The following is an 18810-nucleotide window of genomic DNA, read 5'->3' as shown; positions in this document are numbered from 1 at the left end:
GCTTTATCCAGATCTGTGGAAGTGTCAGATTTTGTGTGGAATAGAAAGAAAATTTCTCTTCCCAAGCTCTACTTATTTTTGTTGTTTGTACTTGCTTATCATGTCATCCCTTGCTTTCATTATTAAGCAAAATCTGAATTTGAAATGATTTTATCTGAGCCTATGTATGGCTTTTTTTCTTTCTTTTTTTTTTTTTTTCCCAGATTGTGTCCTACATTCCATGATCTGGTATTAAAGTGTGTTTTTTTAAATAACTTTTTCAGTGCTCTTCCTGCTGAAATTAGATCTCTTAAAAGATGTAAATATAAATTTACAAACTTGACTGAGCCTTCAAGGTTTCTCTCTCCCTATTTTCTTGCGTACCCAGTTGTAATGCTGTTATTCCTTAGGAAATAAGTATAGTCCGTGGCTCCACCTGCAGTGAGGCAGGCAGTTTCAGTACCTATCTCTTCCAGCAGTTTCACACCGGCGGCTCCCGTCTATCTGGCACGAAGCAGCAGGACTGATACGTAGCCCAAGCTAGGAAAACCTGGTAACGAGCAATGAGCATGAATCATTTTCTCACTCAGTTATCCAGGAGGTTTCTATCTGGTAAATGGGAAGCCGATTATCATCCCTCTGCCCACTGCTGCATTTCATCAGTTCTGTCCGTCCCTTGTCCTGCACCATGCACTGCACATTTGGGGAGGGGTGGGGGGAGGAGGAAATCTCTTTGTGATTTGTATCTCTCGAGTCACTTTGCATTAACAAAAGGTGCTGAAATAAAACATCTTTCATCTGAACACTAGCAAAGTCTGTATCAAATATCTTTTGGAAGAAATGGTTTCAATTGAGCTTTTGACTCCTTCCAAAAGAGAGCAAGAAGAGGCAGACTTCTTCATAAATATGAGGCACTGAATTGTTTAACTGTTTCTTGTAGACATTAATGAATGCGTAACAGATACGCACACCTGCCAGCGGAGGGAACACTGCGTCAACACGATGGGATCATTTAAATGTCTCCAGGAATTGAGCTGTCAGCCAGGTTATGAACTTAAGGATGGAGAATGTGTTGGTAAGACAAGTGTTTTTCGGCTGATGCAATTGCTGTTATCAGGAAGGAAAGGAAAGGGATTACAAAACATTCTATTCTTGCTGGTCTGTGATAATGAGGATTGAACTAAAAAAGACTGAACATTGTGGAAACATTTGGCTTCATAAGCCCCTTCAGTACATTCATTTATTTGAAATAATTTCCAAAAATAACTATAAATAATTTAGACAACATATGAAACCTTGTGAATTAGGATATGCCCTGTTTTTAAGGGGGTAGGGTAAGATCTTGCTGATGGAGGAATTCCTGTTATGCTGGCCTGGGCAGCTCTGCTTTCCTCTGAAGGGGCTGATCCTGTATGCTGCTGGAGACTGAAACACAGCCTGCATGGATCAGGGGGCTGACTCAGACCGGTCCTTCCTGTGTTTAGGATGTCTGTCTGCATTTATTTACATTTGGAATGGTCACGGGGTTAAGAAGCTATTCGTCACCTCCCCCTCCTTGGTCTGTGTAGGGCTCTGGTAGAGGAGTGAGCCCCAGCAGTGGCAGCTTAGCAGACGCTCCTCTGCAGTGTGTGTGCATGCAACAGACGCGTGCCCTGCCTTTCAGGGCAAAAGCCAGAGCTATTTGCTGCTAAATCTTATACTAAAAAGAGCTTCCTGGAGTAAGAGATGCCGAAGAAAGAGCTCTTGACATGTAGCATAAGGTTATAAAATAGAAATAACCTGAAATCTTGCTTTCCATACAGATATTTACTCATTACTCTGTCATGAGTAAACCTTGGGTTACTTAAAGAGGCTGTCTGTGAAAGTCATCTTCTGTTTGATTCTCTGGCATTTCTAACATTTATTAGCAATCTAAATGGCTTTCTAATCTTAGAGTTAAGTTAGATTATAAAATTCACATATTTTTTAAGTAGCCTTAGAATTAATGGCATACAAGACTAAATGTTCATGATATCATTGGACATGTTCATAGCTGATGTCTGATCTTAGGTGGGGCTTCTTCAATTGGGAAATTGAAGCAAAGCCTCAATAGCAGCTGATCTGTGCAGTTACTCGGGACAGATCAGTTGGGTATAGATTTGTAAGTATGAAACTAAATTTATAACTTAGAAGCTTTATGAGTTTGAAGCCTCTTCCGTAAAAAAGGAAGTGTGTTCAGTGTACCTAGGTAGTAGCCATTACGTTGGTGACCATGATTGCAGAAGTTCATATACATAACAAAAATGAGAAAGCTGTCTTGAGCTCTGGCTGCAGTGCAAGGAAGAAAAGTGAAATTTGTTACTAATAGTGCTACCTTGCATTCTTTTTTTTTTTTTTTTTTTCCCCAAAAATACTTTTCTGAATTGGATAGTGTTTGTTCTGTGTACTTAAGTACATATAGTATACATGTATTGCTATGCACAAAGTGAAATCCCAGCCCCGCCCAAGCGAGGTTCCCTTTTATTATCAACTTTAGAGGAGGCCAGTTTATACCTAGAATTCTTGTGGTACATAAGGTACAAGAGATTATTTTGCTTTTGAAATAGTCTAGTATACATTTTGTGCACCTTTATTCCTTGTTTCCATTTGTGCCTTTAGGATTTTAAAACCGCAGATGTTTCAGGATCTGTGGTTGCAGGAGATGCTGTGAGCACAGCAGGAGGGCTCAGACTTGTGGCAGGACAACCTGCCACGTTCTGAAGCCTGTGCTGAAGTGGGTGCTCAAGAGAAAATACATCCAAACCTCAGATTTCCTAAAGGCAATTTTGGGTTCTCATTTAAGTGATGCTTGTTTCTGAGAAAAGAAGTTCTAAACTAGTCAGTATGGCTACTGGCAGTGACAGTTTAACTAGTCACAAGTTGGTATTTTGATGTGATTAACAGATATTGATGAATGCGAGAGAGGAACTCACAGTTGTAAAGTGAACTTCGTTTGTCAGAATACAGAAGGATCATTTTACTGTGAGTCAAAGCAACGTTGCATGGATGGATTTTTACAAGACCCTGAGGGAAACTGTGTTGGTAAGTGTGACCGGCAATATGTTTGTAATATGTGCAGCAGTACTGGCCAACACCTGTTTCTTTTAGACTGTCCAAGGCTAAAATTGCATTGACCACATGTAATTTTCCTTAAATCCTGCTGCAAACTTAATTTAAACATTGCTGTTCTTTTAAAGATGTGTGTAATGAATTTGAAACTGGTACCATGGCAGACCTTCATCAGCATTTATCTTTGGATTAATGATAGATTAAAATGAAGAAAAAGAAGCAAGAGCTGAAAACAGACCAGAAGGGTTAAATAGCTTCTCTCACTATTCTAATTCATTTCTTTTCACTAGATATTAATGAATGCACATCTCTCCCTGAGCCATGTAAACCAGGATTCAACTGCATCAATACTGTTGGATCTTACACCTGCCAAAGGAACACACTGACATGCAGCAGAGGCTACCACTCCAATGAGGATGGAACACGATGCATCGGTAAACTCAGGTTTCAGTCTCTGCTAGGGTGTCTTCCTAGAGGAAAAAGTACATTTCAGTTCTAAAATAACTGTTTTGAATTACCTCCAGCTTCATAAAGTTAGTTGAGGAATGGGAATTTGCTGTCCAAGCAGTTCAATGATTTGTTTGCACTCTAGGATGCTTCACTGCTGCAAGGAGTTCCTCTGGGTACACTGGGTGACATTGCTTTTGACTGCATATGGGATTTACTGGCTTCCCTTCTGGAGTGAATATAATTTAGTTACTTTTTAATCTCATGCTGTCAGTCAAAATCATGATCCTTTGCTGTTTTGTACAGTATCTCACTGTAAGCAATATGATCTGAATCTGTGGGAGGCAGCAAATTGGAAACACTGAATTTGTGGACTCACAGGGGTAGCAATAAATGGATGTTCTTTGGAGCACTATAAATGGTGTTTCCCTTTCACATCCAGTTGTGCACATTTAGGATAAACTCTCATTTGTTTTTGAAAAGAATCTTGAAATAGTCACATAGGCTGGCATGTGTCTCAATACTGGTTTGTATTTGTTCCAATGTATATATGGAGTTACTGACTCAAAATAGCAGATTTCATGTCTTATTAACATTTGTTCCATGAACGAGCCCAGTAGGCACAAGGGAACTGAAAGCTTGATTCTTGGTAAGGCTGGCTATGTACTTTTGAATTCCCTATGTCCTGTGTTACATGGGGTAGGAAATCATAAAGTGAGAGCTGAAAAAATAAAGACACGGAAAATCAGCACTTCTGCTAGTGATGATATCCTAAAGATTTTTATTTAAGTTCCCATTGAATAAAAGGAAGGGTAGAAAATAAAAAATATGCTTTTGTGATGGTGGAAGAAGCTATGTTTGAGGCTGTCTATTAATTTGATCACAGCTATTGACCTGCAGACAAAACTAGTGGTGTAGACAGAAGACTCCAGTCAAAAAAGCTTCCACTTTCTGCTTTTTGCTCTTTGCTGCCCATCATGATTTTTCTCCCAGGGCTCTCCAGGCTATCCTTTGCCAGTGAGAAAGTGAGGAAGATTTGGAAGCAGCAGAAGACAGGGACAGTTCGCATGTAGCTGAAGAAATTGAGAAACCTTCCTAATATAGTTCCAGGGGGTTGTTTCCTAAACTTAGGACATAGTAGTGCAGTCTCATTTGCTGTCTTATATAGCAGCCTGAAATATTATGGCTGTTACAAAAGGAAGGTCCAAAATAAGTGTCTGTCTCAGCTGTTGTATAGAGACATTTCTTAAGCTGACTTTAATCAGGCCTGTTTCAGCAAAATCAAAAGGACAAGGTAAATTTGCACCACTAAGCCTGGTGAGCCTGAAGTTTTTAGGGTTACCACCATTCCAGCATCCAGTGTAATTTAGTGTAATCCTGATGAGATAATATCTGAGAACTAATTAAAGGCTGAAAGCAATGGAATATATAATTTTGGACAAACTCATGAAATGGTTGCAGTATGAATTAATTGCAAATAAAACAATTTACAGATGTTTATTTGCATTTTAAAACTTCCTTGGTCCGATGCTACCTTTGCTCTTAGAAAAAAATGAGAGGACAGTGTGTCAGCAGAAATCTGTGAGCCTGTCAGGAATCCCTTGCTGGGCAAGTGGTATCCCTGCCATCGCTAACCCCAGTGCCAGCAGGGACCGCATTGGTAGGAATTTCAGCCAAAGTATGGAAGAAAATATTTGTCTGCGCCTCTCACCAGGGTTGATAGTCCTCACTTCCCCAAATCCAAGTGTCTGTGATAAGTAACTTGTTTCCATTTCTCTGCCATTTACTCAGCATATGACTGCTTTCCTGAGCATTCTCCAAGGCTGTTGCTTGATGTGGAGCCACCCAGGAACCCTTTGAAATGAAATAGAATTTGAATTTATGGCTTCAAACAGGGCAGCGACTGAAAGCACTGCTGAAAGGAGAACCCCCCAGCTTTAGACTGCCATCCTAATTAATTGGACATGAACAGGGGCTTGGATTGTCAAAGTAGTTGAAGATGTGTATAATTGGAAGGAAGCAGGATCTGGTGACTTAGGAAATGGCAGCACTCAGGGCTCGAAGAAATAACAGTTTCTGTGGGTTAATCAGATTTTTTGATGCTTGTTACAGATGGTAACAGGGATTTGTTAAATACTGATGAGCTATTTAGTCATGTTGCAAGTCCTGTAAATCAGCCTGTATTGAAAGCTCTCATCTTTATCTGAGGATTTGTAAAATGAGGTTGGAAGTGGTGCATGTGAGTGGAGGAGCAACTAATTTGTTTGTATTGCATTTCAGATGAGAGACCATGAGGAATATAAAAATGTGAGTTGATTGAGAAAAGAAAAAAGATCAACAGTGGGAAAGAGCAAAAGGTAGACAGCAGAAGCAGCATTGAAAGGGCAGCTGGAGATGAAAATAGCAATTGCTTTAGTTCAAGGGATGAGCAGAATTTCTGGCTAGTTCTTGTTTTGCTTTAAAAGGCTTGAAGTGACTCACACAATGGCAGAACATCAGAATAGGATGTTTAAATGTCATGGTTTGATCAGAATCAAAATGTGTTTACATTGAAATGCAGAATATGCTGGAAAGCTCCACTGCATTTCAAGTTGTCATTTTGACTTTAAAATAATTTATTGCTTTTCAGAAGTTTAACTCAGAGATATGTAAAGCTGACTCAGAATAGCAGAGTGAGAAAAACTGATATTCTGTCTGCTTTGTCCAATGGACGACCCTAACAGTTTCTGTTCCTGTTACTGAGTTATTTATTTATTTTTAAAAACAGCATTTAAACTAATTGCTCCCTCTGGTTCTGCAGATGTGGACGAATGTCAAACTGGTGTGCACCGTTGTGGTGAAGGACAGATTTGTCATAATCTTCCTGGGGCTTATCGCTGTGACTGCAAGATGGGCTATCAGTATGATGCATTCAGCAGAACCTGCGTTGGTATGTAAGGCACAAGATCAGATGAAACAACTGATTGATTGAGCCTTGGACCTCAAGGCAGTATTTAGCACTATTGTAGTGTGCAGTTATTAGTTCTGCAATGCAGTGTCTCAGAAGATAATGGAATCACCTCCAAAAAGCTGTTGTTCAGTCAACCAGCCACTTAGAGCTCTGCCACTCTGTGCTATGGGTATGGACCAAGTGTCCTTGGGTTTAGTTTGGCTGCAGGTTATCGATTAAAGTCGACTGCAAAATATTTTCCTATAGGTTACGTTTCTCCTGCTGTGTAAATTTATCTTTCTGAAGTCTTAACAACTTTCTTCATAAGAGACCATGATACAGCATTTTGTATTTTATCACTACTGTACACCAATTAGAGCACAAAGGCAGACAGCATAAAACCTGGGGTTGCAGCTTTTCATGCTCTGCAAATCAATCTCTGACACTTTTTAAAAACACCCTCCTGCATCTCCTTTGATGCTTTTGTTTATAAGGTGATTCGTTTGTTATCCTGGCAGATATAAATGAGTGCTGGAATTACCCTGGACGACTGTGTCAGCACACGTGTGAGAACACCCCTGGGTCCTACCATTGCACTTGTTCTTCTGGTTTCCGCCTGTCTTACGATGGGAAGCACTGTGAAGGTACAAGACATGTTTTCCATGAAGTATTTGTGCTGTAAACTAAGGAACTCTAGAGAAGTTGAGGTGAAATGCAAATAAAGTAAGCCTGTGATGTATGCGTGCTGAAATTTGTAGGTGCTGAATTAAACATTCAGACTGTCAGATAAGAGTTGTCAGATCCTAGTGCCTTGCACTCACCCAGTCAGCAATGCGCCTGAAAGGCTTCCCCATTGCTCCCACACAAGCAGTGTGTGTGCCCCAAGTGGTGGGCAAAGCTGCTGGGTCCACATAGCTGATTAAGTGTTGGTACATTATTACAAGTTTAAGACACAAAGATTCATTCTGGGCACTGTTTCTTTCTCCCTGTTTTCTTTTTACTGTCGACTTATTTATAGCAGTAGTCTCTAGCTTCCATGTTTTCTCAATAAAATGGCTAAATGATTGGCTGTTAATGTTCGACCTCTGCTTTTGTGCCTTCCCCAGCACAGTCACCATTTAGAAGCTATGTCAGATGGTTTGTTTAGGTAATTGGACTTTGGAAAGTACTGAAGTATAAAGAGCAGAAGGCATTGTGGTTTTAGTGAATGCTGAGACACTCTTCTGCAGTTAAAGAGCATCTCTTATGAGAAGCCTTCCAATATATGTGGTTTGGATGTTTACAATGTTTACAAATTAATCAGCTCTCACTGCAATGAAAATCTCTCTTAGTCTTACTTTATTTTCTTTTATCAAAATTTTGAAGCTGATGTAAATTATTGTTTTTAAAATATATAGAGTGTGCAGCAATCAAAATATTATAGTGGCACATATTTTCTTCTGCAGTCACTTTTGCTGTGATTTAAACACCCAAAAATTCTCTAGGAGCTTTTGGATTTAATTTAAAATATTTCATCTAGAACGAAGCTTTCATTATTTCATCTTTTGCTTCTCCACTTTCTTCCTTTCACTCGTATACTTTTTCCTTTCCTTCCAGATGAGAGAAAAAGAATATAATACAGTTGAAATAGGAGACTTTTCATTCAAATTTTATTAAAAATGAATCTTAGTAGTGACAAAACTTGAAAGAAAAAGTAGATTTTGAATTGAATGGAATTTTCTGAAGCTTTACATGATTTCTTAGGCAATGGTTACAGATTTTTAATTAACTGTAACAGATAAAGTCTGAAACAAATGTTTATATGCATATATATGTTTACATTGGCATATATAGAAATGAAATTTAGGTGGAATTCACATCCTTATGCTTCTTGGCATCCTGTCTAGGGAGCAGACACATCTTTGGGGGGCAAATTCAAATTTGGGGGACATCCTTATCCACAACGTCCAGAAGGATCTAATAGCTGATCTTAGGGGCAAGAAATAGTGAAAGATTCTGTTCTGAACTGTTGTAGCAATTTCTGTACCTTTGTTTTTGGATACAGATGTGAATGAATGCGAAGCAAGTCCCTGCAGTCAGGAGTGTGCCAATGTTTATGGTTCCTACCAGTGTTACTGCAGGCAAGGTTTCCAGCTAGCAGAAGATGGTCATTCTTGTAAAGGTAAGGCTGCTGCTTGGTCAGGCCAAATTAAGTACGTGCACACTCTTTAACAGCAAGTGCTGTCCAAATTTCCACAACATCTAGTGCTGCACAGGTGATGCCTGAGGATGATTGTGAGTTACACCCCGCTGTAGAGAAAGCAAAAGAGAACTCCAGCTATTGGAAAATTCAGTTCATTTTCATGCCTACTTGGGGCTGGAAGATGTCTGTGTGACCATATAACCAGTGACACTACTGATTCATGGGCTACAGCTAATGACTGAAAAAGTTAGGAGGGAAGAGATATTTATTTATACTGCACAGGCTAAAACATTTTGCCGAGGCTGGGTGAGGGCTTGCTCTGCTGGTGGTGGGTTGCAGAGTGATCAGAATGGAGGCAGGAAGGGTTTCACCTTTTCCTCTTAAAGCTACCAATACTGACACATGCTTTGGAGAGTCTCTGTTCAAGAAATGCTGAAGAAACCCATGTTCTTCCAAGCACAAGGCAGCTCCCCAAGCAATCCTACAGGAAGAATTTCAGAGGTACTGCGATGAGATTTTCATACCCAGATGTGCCAAGACTTACTGTGCTCTTCCGTGAGTCCATGAAGCACTCATGTTCAACATTTCAGAAAGCACAATCATCTGTCCAAGACCAATATCAAACCTTCATGGTTACATTTTTTAAGAATATTTTATAAATGTTTAAGTTTATTTTATAAATTTGCCATATAAGAACTTCCTGGTGTTCTACAGCCTCACTTTTGAGGTGACTGTTCTTTCTTTTTTTTTTTTTTAATGTGTTTGTAATTTTGGTGTTTTTTGTTGTTGTTGTTTGTTTGTTTTCCAGATATCGATGAGTGCACGCAAAGCGCAGGCATTCTTTGTACTTTCCGCTGTGTGAATGTTCCTGGTAGTTATCAGTGTGCTTGTCCTGAGCAGGGATATACCATGGCAGCAAATGGAAGAACCTGTCGAGGTAATGAGGAGCTTGATGAACTGAAAGCATTATGTCATGAAGGTTTAATCCTTGGAATGATCTAAGACATTACAATTACTCAATCAAATCTCCATTTTGGATATTAGTCATTGTTAAAAAGCCAGTATTTGACAAAATTGGCAGATATTGGTATCTACAATGTCTTTTTTTTTTTTTTTTTTTTTTTTCCCGTGCTATAAACAAGTAGTGAGGCAGCTATAGATGTGAGCTGGTTAAGTGCATTCCTAAGGGAGCTCCCTTCATCATCCAAACAGGGGCATCTGATTGCTTGCACAGGCAGTATGTACACCTTGGCTCATCAGATCTGTTTATTTAGAGGTGCCAGATGTTCAAATCTGTGGCTTCATTAAAAGTTGCAGTTTCCTGCCCCAGAAAACTAGGAAAGAGAATGCAGGAGCTGTAATGGGGATTGGAACATTCAGGAGTCTGCCACATAGGCTTAAATACGTTGGTATTCGGAGATGTTAGTGTAAATGACATGTATCCTCCTCCCACACACCCCTTTTCTTCAGGATTATAGAAACATATTCTGGGTGCCTCGTGTTTTTCATCTGGTATGCAGCTGTCTGGTTTTGAAGTAAAAATCCCCCATTTCCAGAGGATGCACTGACTGTGTAATGATGATTGAAGATCTGATTACCTTTATGTACTCTACATGCATTCCTGCAGTCAGTTACGCTAACTACCAGGCATTTCCTGCTTTTAGTTTTTCAGGAACCCTTCACAGAACTTTTGGTTAGGTATCTCCTATTCTCCTGTGCTTAATTTCTCTTCTTAGTGGTAACTGTAGTGAATTTGCGCTGTGTAAATCATGAATGGCATAAGCATACTTGATCCTGCCTTTGGAGCAGAGAATTAAACTAAATGACAAAGAGAATCTTTCCAAGCTTTTTTTTTTTTTTTAATATGTTTTTGAGTATGCCTTCAGAACCCAACTTCAGATGTATCCAGGTGCATTTAAATCCTTATGTAAAAGTCACCTTTAGAAAACCTGCAGCTATAACTTTCCTGTTTTTTTTTTTTTTTTTTTTTTTTTCTGTTAATTTTCAGTGCTGGCAGGTTAGTTGCCACTTCTGCCAGCACTGAGATTTGAGACGAGGATGTCTTCCAGAGTTAACAGTGTGAGTCACTGCATTAATCTGCCAGCACAGCTCTCCTGAGCTGGAGGTACCCAGGGTGCTCCAAGTACTAGAGGTGAAAGAAAAATGTTTGCCATATGGACCTAGGGATTGCAATTGCATTGTCTGTCATGTGAAATCCTCACTGCATGCTCATCCTTTGTGCAAATGGCTTCTATTGTATAGACTAGCCCTGCTAAGAGTTATATGTTAATGCTTGCAAAAACTTTTCAAAGATCCTATACCATCCGGGACATGCACCCTTCTTAGAGGGTGAAGTCTACTTGCAAAACTTAGCAGATGTGTAGCAGCTCTGTGGATGGCTGGGTAAGCTGGCATTTGGTCAGGCCTTGGAAATAACCCCTTGGGTATGTGGCCCCCCTCTTTTTTTCTTTCTCTCTCTCTCTCTTTTTTTTTTTTTTTTTTTTTTTTTTTTTTTTTTTATGCAGTCATGCAAAAAAGCCAGTGCATGACTTGTGAGCTTTTAGAGCTCACAGACAGCAGTGCAGACTTGTGAGCTCTACAAGCATGTAGTTACAGGTTTGGGCAGGCTTATGCACTGAGGTCTTCTGAACACATGCTCAGAGAAACAGTCTGTGAGCTGATGTCAGCTGGACTAAACTCAAGAAGATTATACTGGTTTCCACCAGGTGAGGATTTGGCCTCACTTGCTCATCATCTGACCGGTTCTGAGGAGTTACGGGTGGTATGTTCTTTGTACCCTTTTTCAGATGAACGAGCTGAATCTCATATAACAATCTCAACATATGGATCTTTTTGGAGAAACTGTGTATGGTATTTTGCAGCAGAGCCAAACTGGTGAAGTGAGTGTTTTCATGACAATGACTGCAATATGGAAGAAATTTTCTTTTCACCTAGGGGCACTTCTGAGAACCAGCAAGGGATTTAATTTACTTTGATTCTCTCTTACTTCCTATTGTATACTTTTCTTTGCAAGACTTTCAAACCAGTCAGTGCAGTGAATGAGATCAGTTCTCATCCCAGGGGAATGGAGGCAGAGGGAAGTTATAGTTTTCCTCCAAAGAGTCTGTCTCCTCTGTGACAACTGGCAGAATTGTGGAGTCCTGCACAGTTCACATGGTTTGTCTGTTAGCATTTATTTAATTTTAAAGCCTCCGTGCGTAGTCTAGACATTTGGGAGTACACAATGTGACTGTGAGGTCTTTGCCAATATTTTCTGCTCAAGCTGGATTCTTGTTATTGCATCTGGTTTTCAGCATTTTAAGGTCCATGGCTTGGGCTTGTACGTATGTGTTATTTAGGTAACCACACTTATGCTCCAGGCCCCATTAAGTGTCTTTGAGCTTTAAATGTTCTCCGTTGCCTTCTGCAACTTTACTTATAATGGGGAGATATTTCTATATACATACATACATATATATATATATATATATATATATATATATATATAAATGTGACTCTTGTTCTAACGTTGTTCTTAAGTTCCCATATTTTGTAATAGTCAGGCTGGTGGAGCTTAGGTCTCCTGGATTACGTAGCTGTACAGCAGTGGTTACTTTGATTTGTATTTGACCCCTACTTCAATCCAGAGCAACCTCCGTGCATGGATAAATCCTTCTGCTGACATAGCCCAGCTTCATGAACTCTCAAAAGGCAGTGAGAAACCCCAGTTTGCTTTTAACAGCAGTCAGTTATGTCCTGATGGCATTTGTTTATTCCTGAGGGATAACTTTTTACTTATAACTTAGCCGAACAATAGGATGTGAATGACAAACGTGTAGGCAGGCATAGGGTGTCCCTCCCCAGTCTGTTTTATGGGATCCCTTTGGGGAGGGGTGTCCCCTCCTGCAGGCTGGGTAACCTGGGGGATGCTCATTGGAGTGGGGTGTGCGGGTGTTTTACAACCTCCTCCATGAAGGAGGATCCATTACAGTCACACACACTAGGCAGTGTGTGAGGGGGTTTATAGCAGTGCCCTTTCATTGAGGACTGTCCTTGGTGCTCACACACAGTGCCTGCAGTGTGCACAGGTCCATGCAGAGCTCTGCCATGTGAGACCACTTAGCTGCTTTCCCAGCTACTGACTTACTGCACGTGCACTGTGCTCATGCTGAACAGCATATGAGCGTTGTTTAGAAACACCTTGCAAGACATAGCCCTAGGCAAGGAACTGTGGTTCAGGGACTCCCACTGACCTGTGAAGCTGGTAAAGTTGGCCCATCACTTTCAGGAAACTGTTTAAAAACTATCTTCCTTCGGAACTGCTGAGGAAATCTTACACAGCAGCTGGGGGGTGAACAGCAGCTGCGGGGTGGTCTGAGGAGTTTGGGTTTCCTCTGTCTCAGACTGCCTCTATCTGGTTATTATTCTGTTCCCTTTCAGCCTAGCTTATAATATTCCTAATGACAGATCTCTGACACATCAGGAGCAAGAGAGAAAATAACAACACAGACAGTTCGACAGTTCTGTCTAGATGTTCGTGTTTGTTTTGAACCTTCAATGTTTTGTTTTATTGCAGAAGGAAGCTGCAAGACAGGAGGATCTTGAGTTTTAAGAACTTTTATCCTTCTGATGCTTATTCTCCACTGAAAGTTAAACCCTGTGTTGCGTCAGAAGTGTCTGGAATGAGAATAGCTAGGTTGTAAGGAGTGTGGAAATGTTTGCAAAGCACATGTAAAGAAGCAAACCTCCCCTGTGGCAGAAGGCCAGCCCTGGCCATGCCATGGGTGGTTGCAGCTGGCCACGGCCTCTGCTATGCAAGGGAAGGTCTCTGTCCCAAAGCATGGAAAGGATCACATGCTGCTCACAAAGAAGAGCGGGCTCCCTTGTTTATTGCATACAACACTGAATGGTACTGTCAACTTCTATTAACTGATAATGTCAAGGAAGGAATTTTTTTTTCCACGGAAGACATATTGCAGCCAAGTTGTGATTACTTACCCTATCTTTTCCCTTGGATTTCTTCTTAGATATCGATGAATGTGCAATAGGAACCCATAACTGTTCAGCTGCAGAGTCTTGCTATAATATCCAGGGCAGCTTCCGCTGCCTGTCCTTCGAGTGCCCTTCCAACTACAGAAAAGTGTCTGACATGTAAGTACCGGGGTGCAGCAAACTGAGCAGCCTTGTCCCCTGGCTGTGGACTGTTACGTAGTGCTTTACCTTGGGGGTGGTTGTACATGGTTAGAGCTGGAGCAACAAGACTTTCCAAATACAGAGTTTCTGTCCATTTTTCCCTCTTCTTCCAAACCCTAGGGCCTCTCTGCTCTCCAGCTGCTGTAACAGCAGTCACTGGAGCTTCAGTCATGCTTTCCCATGCTTGCCACATCTCTAAAAGGACTCTGTTTGCATTTAAGTTTAAGAAAATACTCCCTGTTGCTTATATTATTGCAGTAACTGCTAGGCTGCTCAGTGCACCACTTTCATAGTGGTTTTAGGGTTCCCTGTTTAATATAAAAATTGCATTTCCTCAGGGGTGGTTGAAATGTTGAAGGGGGGCAGGATAAGAAGCTTGACAGGTTCCAGAAACATTGTAACTAGTAGCACCGGGTTCCTAAACCACTGAGAGGTCTCGGGTCCCCAAAATCTTCCTGTCTCAATGGCTGCCAGCACTTTAGAAAGCCAGAGGAAAGACAGAAATATGGAGGAGCATGGAGAGAATCTCCTTCCTTGAAAAGTGCAAAGCCATATTCACCGTAGGAAATCACAGTTGCTTTATGACTTAAAACATACTTTTCCTGCCTTATAGAATTAGAAGCTTTGCTTGAGGAGCTTGCTTTCCATTCCCTTGTTTTGGTTTTCTTGGAGCACTGTCCCAAGCTTGTGCTGTCAATGATGTATCACAGACAAGCTCTGTGCTGCTTGCAGCATGACTCTGGCTCTTGCCGTGGAGCTTCCCAACACATCTGTTCCTGCCCATGATCATTGTCTTCCACTGTTGTACTCTGACAATTATATCATTTGCCAATGCTTTATGGGCACTGTAAAAGCAGAACAAGCAAATAGTAATTACACAGCTGAAGTTTGGTGCTCCTCTTTGTTTAGCACAGGATGAAGACTTTGTTGACTTTGCACTTCTCTGAAATGCATATATTTTTACCTGCTATTACAAGGACACTGATTTTTATTTTTTTTTCATCTTGCTTCTCTTAGGAGGTGTGAACGAATCAGTTGCTTTAATTATCTGGACTGCCAAAATACCCCAGTGCGCATTACCTACTACCAGCTGAACTTCCAAACTAATATCATGGTCCCAGCTCATATTTTCCGTATTGGACCATCGCCTGCCTATGCCGGAGACAACATAATCCTCACTATCAACAAAGGAAATGAAGAAAACTACTTCAGCACTCGAAGGCTGAACTCATACACAGGCATTGTCTATCTTCAACGACAAGTGAAAGAGCCCAAAGACTTTTTGTTAGATGTTGAAATGAAACTGTGGCGTCAGGGAACATACACTACTTTTCTTGCCAAAATTTACATTTTCATCACAGCTCATGCATACTGAAGCATGTATTGACATTGGAATTTATTGGTGCTATGCTCTTTACCTGTTCTACCAAAGCTTAATACTGTTGAACTGGCATTTAATGTATCTAGCCTTTATATTATTTTTCTATCATTGCTTTAAACTTTTTTTTTTTTTACTGGTTGTGTAAATTAAGTTAATTTTTTTCTTTTTTTTTTTTTGTTTGTTATGTAATTCTTCACATCTTCATTTGACAATGAGTGAAAAAAGGGTTAGAAAGGCAGTACATACATTATGTTAAATGCTGGAACCTTTTCTTAGAAATTATTTTTAGGTTTAGTCACATCGGCAAGGTATTGCACTAGAGAGGAAAGTTGTTCACTTGGGAGCATTGCTGTTTGCCATTAAGTTGAAAAACCTTGAGCAATTTCTCTTTGCTACACAAACTTAGTTTGGCCCCTGAGGTTTCTCTGTGTTGAGATGCTGCGTCAAGAGCTATGTGCGTACATTGATGGTTAGCTCACCTCATATTACAGGTTTGTTTCCTCCTTCCGTCTTTTATAATATGTTGCCTAAAAATATATATAAATAAAAGAAAACTCCACGAGTGAACAAGCCTATGATTGAGCCTTGCTTTAGTAGGACTATTCATGTGCTAAGTTTTTGCAAGACCACGGCCTTCAGAGTGTATCATGCTTTAGGGTAAAAGCTTGCTTTGCCATTGCTAGTAGTTGTCATAGGTTCTTGAATTCCTCTCCACACAAACCCATTCTATTTAGGTTACTATAGGTGTAGATTAGATGCACTGTAATTCTTAAAGGAATGTTTTCCGAGAGAAAACAAAGAAATAATAAAATAATCAACTACTGTCCCTTATTTTAAATCTTGGGTGTACCACTGAGGAATTATTTGCAGTTTTAAATAAACAAAAGGGGAGTTGCTTCTGTTCTTCAGGAAAATTACTTCAGTTGTGTTACCAAATCACACAGAGGAAAATGGTAGTTAAATTGGCAGAATGTATTATGCCATTTAGAAATAGCACAACTTAAGTTTTGAGCTGGATTTCCTCTAGTTCCACAGGAAACTGGATGAAGTCCAAAGCTCTCAAGGCCAGATGTGGTAAAGCTTAGTATAATCAAAGTATTTGTTAGAATTTAGAAATGAACATCAGACCTTCTCTTTTTTTTCCAAAGAAGAAAAAAAGCTCCAGTGTTAAAATTTACTGAGCTTCCTTTGTTCCAGCTATAATTACTCTGTAAAATGTTTTAACGGAAAAACATAGCTACAATATAATGATGTTTACTACACTGCGGTTTAATAATCTATTATTTTCTACAGTCAATCTTGTTTTGAGCAGCATGCTCATTTAAAAAAAAAAAATCTATTCTTCTGGCTTTTTATGCCATGATCAACACTTTTATTATTTTTGTAAAATATTTGTTTGAAGTGCATCTTAAAATCTTGTGATCACTACCTGTAGGCTGAGAGGAAAGATGTACTGTATTCATTATATCCCAAGGCCAACTTCTAGCACTTCCAGTAAGTTACTTCTTTAATTTGGCCTCCCTCATCAATAATAAAGCAGAAATCTTTCTGTATCTAACATCACAAAAACCCATTACTAGAGAAAAATCATTCCTATTCACCAGTTGTAAAATATGGGATATCTGTAAGTTTGCATACATCAAGCTTTTCTCTTTTTTTTTTTTTCCTATAAAAATAATTTTGTAATAGTGTTCTTCCATCTATCTTTTGTTTTCCGTACTTAACAGTTTCATAAGCTTTTAGCAAGGAAGTGCCAACAGAGAAACATATTTATGCAATTTGTCATCTCAATTAATACATATCTTACAGCTACAGGCCTGGCAAGATGAAAAGGTGACTGCAAGAAGGAGTAGGAGAGCCTTCCAGATTCATTACACAGTATACATGTTAAGTGGTGAAACATTTCTCCATGCCCCAGTGGGGCACATCAAGAGTCACTGAAACCCAGAGTTTTCCATCAGCATTAGTATTTGATAGACTGTAAATGATATTCAAGCCTTGACAGTCTTTCTTCTCAGAGAACAAATGGACAAGCCATTTGTTACTTGGAGACCTTCTGCTGACTAAAAACAACCATAGTCAATCATATTAAAGATCTGGCAGTTTGTAGCACAGACTTTTCATTTTCTAGACAGGTAGTTGATGAAGAAAGTTTTAGGAAAGGCTTTGCATACGATTATAAGAGAAATGCTATGTTGTTTAAAAAAAAAAAAGTCTTCATCAGCACTGTGTGCAGCAGGCATTCAATATAAGTATAAATGGTTGCTTAGTGCAATGGGTCAAAGCAAAGGAAAGGCTTGTGGTAGATAATTGCACATGTTCCCAAAATTGGAAATGTGCTTTATGTGACCTTTCTGAACAATGCACGTTCTGTTTAATTTTTCAGGTTATTTATTCCCTATCTCTTTGAAATCTGACCTCTTTGTACTTGTCATTAGTATATCTTGGGAGATCCAATGATTCCAGAGACTGTGGAATTTCAAAAGTACCACTGGAAGGAAGAAGCAATGAAAACACGTGTGTGTCCTGGAGGCTTGAGTGGGTCAATTACAGATTGACACATGAGGTTTTCTTTTGACTGGAATATAGTTAACAAGTTGTTGAAATGCTATAAATAGCAGTAGATGTGTGAGAAAGATATTTGTAGCTAGTATTTGGAATTATTTCCTTTTTGCACCAGGGAGGAACTATTTTCCTATCTCTGTGTGTGTAAAAAATACATATATGTGGATTACTATAGGTGCTGACTAGTTGGGGCTAGCTTTCTTCTGTGAGCCTGTTATAGAGAAGAGGCAACAAAATGCTCAGCTTGTGCCCTGCTTGTTGTCCTCGCAGTGGAAGACAGAAGTATGGCTGTCCATCACGGAGAGCAAGCTGTAGACTTCAATGGTCCAAGCTTCTATGATTAGCTCTAAGATCCCACAAACAGAACTTTATTCACCTTTATTTCTCTCCTCCTTTATATCTGTTATTCCTTAATAATGATTTAGGACAGAAACATATTTCAGACTTTTGGATTTTATGGTTTGGATCATTCTTTGAGGCTAAAGCTGTAAAAGAGAATAAACTGCAATAAGTTTTAACATCAGAGCATGAGAGTCTCCTGCGCAAATGTCCCTTTGAAACACCTGTAGCAGCACAAGTGTAGGTATTCCAGAAAGCAGGGAAAAAAACAGAGCTTCCTTCTGATTATTCTGCTGTGAGGAGGATTTGGTCAGGGAGGCAGCTCCTTTGTGCACACACTTCACTGGAGGAGGCAGGACAGAAGTTCAAGAGCCTCCTAGTGATGGGAAGTACATGGTGCTTCTGTTCTTCTATAGGCTGCCTCCGCATGCTTGTCTCAGCTCTGGGAGCCTGTGTGTCATTATGAAGCTAGCAAATTGTCTCCTGTGTCACAGCCGTTAGGCTTTTGCTGATACTGACCATCTGCCAGCAATTGGCTTTTGGGTGGAGATGGCCACAGGTGAGGGCCATTTCCATTCTGTGCCCACTGCGGCACTGGTTGTGCTTGCATTCTTTTTCTGGTGTATGGTATCAGGGGCTGTAGTGCTCTGAAAAATGTTTTTCACAATTCAGCCAGAACTAAGAAAAAGCTGAAAACTGCATGCACAA

General features: G+C 39.9%; 1 protein-coding gene across 2 annotated transcripts in view; it reads left to right on the top strand.

Annotated features, from left to right (window-relative positions):
* The window catches only part of FBLN2 (fibulin 2), a 103449-nt gene extending 87692 nt beyond the window's left edge, over nt 1–15757 (top strand). For both annotated transcript variants that reach the window (XM_084292804.1, XM_084292803.1), the window contains 9 exons: nt 920–1054; nt 2902–3039; nt 3357–3500; nt 6314–6442; nt 6961–7086; nt 8487–8603; nt 9433–9561; nt 13652–13775; nt 14835–15757. In XM_084292804.1, the coding sequence (XP_084148930.1) occupies nt 920–1054; nt 2902–3039; nt 3357–3500; nt 6314–6442; nt 6961–7086; nt 8487–8603; nt 9433–9561; nt 13652–13775; nt 14835–15192 (1400 nt within the window). In that variant the 3' untranslated portion in view covers nt 15193–15757. The remainder of the gene's footprint in view (nt 1–919; nt 1055–2901; nt 3040–3356; nt 3501–6313; nt 6443–6960; nt 7087–8486; nt 8604–9432; nt 9562–13651; nt 13776–14834) is intronic.
* The last annotated feature ends 3053 nt before the right edge of the window (nt 15758–18810 follow it).

The sequence above is a fragment of the Netta rufina genome (assembly GCF_964035555.1).
Source record: "Netta rufina genome assembly, chromosome: 10".
Taxonomy (NCBI): domain Eukaryota; kingdom Metazoa; phylum Chordata; class Aves; order Anseriformes; family Anatidae; genus Netta; species Netta rufina.
The sequence above is the reverse complement of the archived record's forward strand: the minus strand, read 5'-3'. Positions and strand labels throughout refer to the sequence as shown.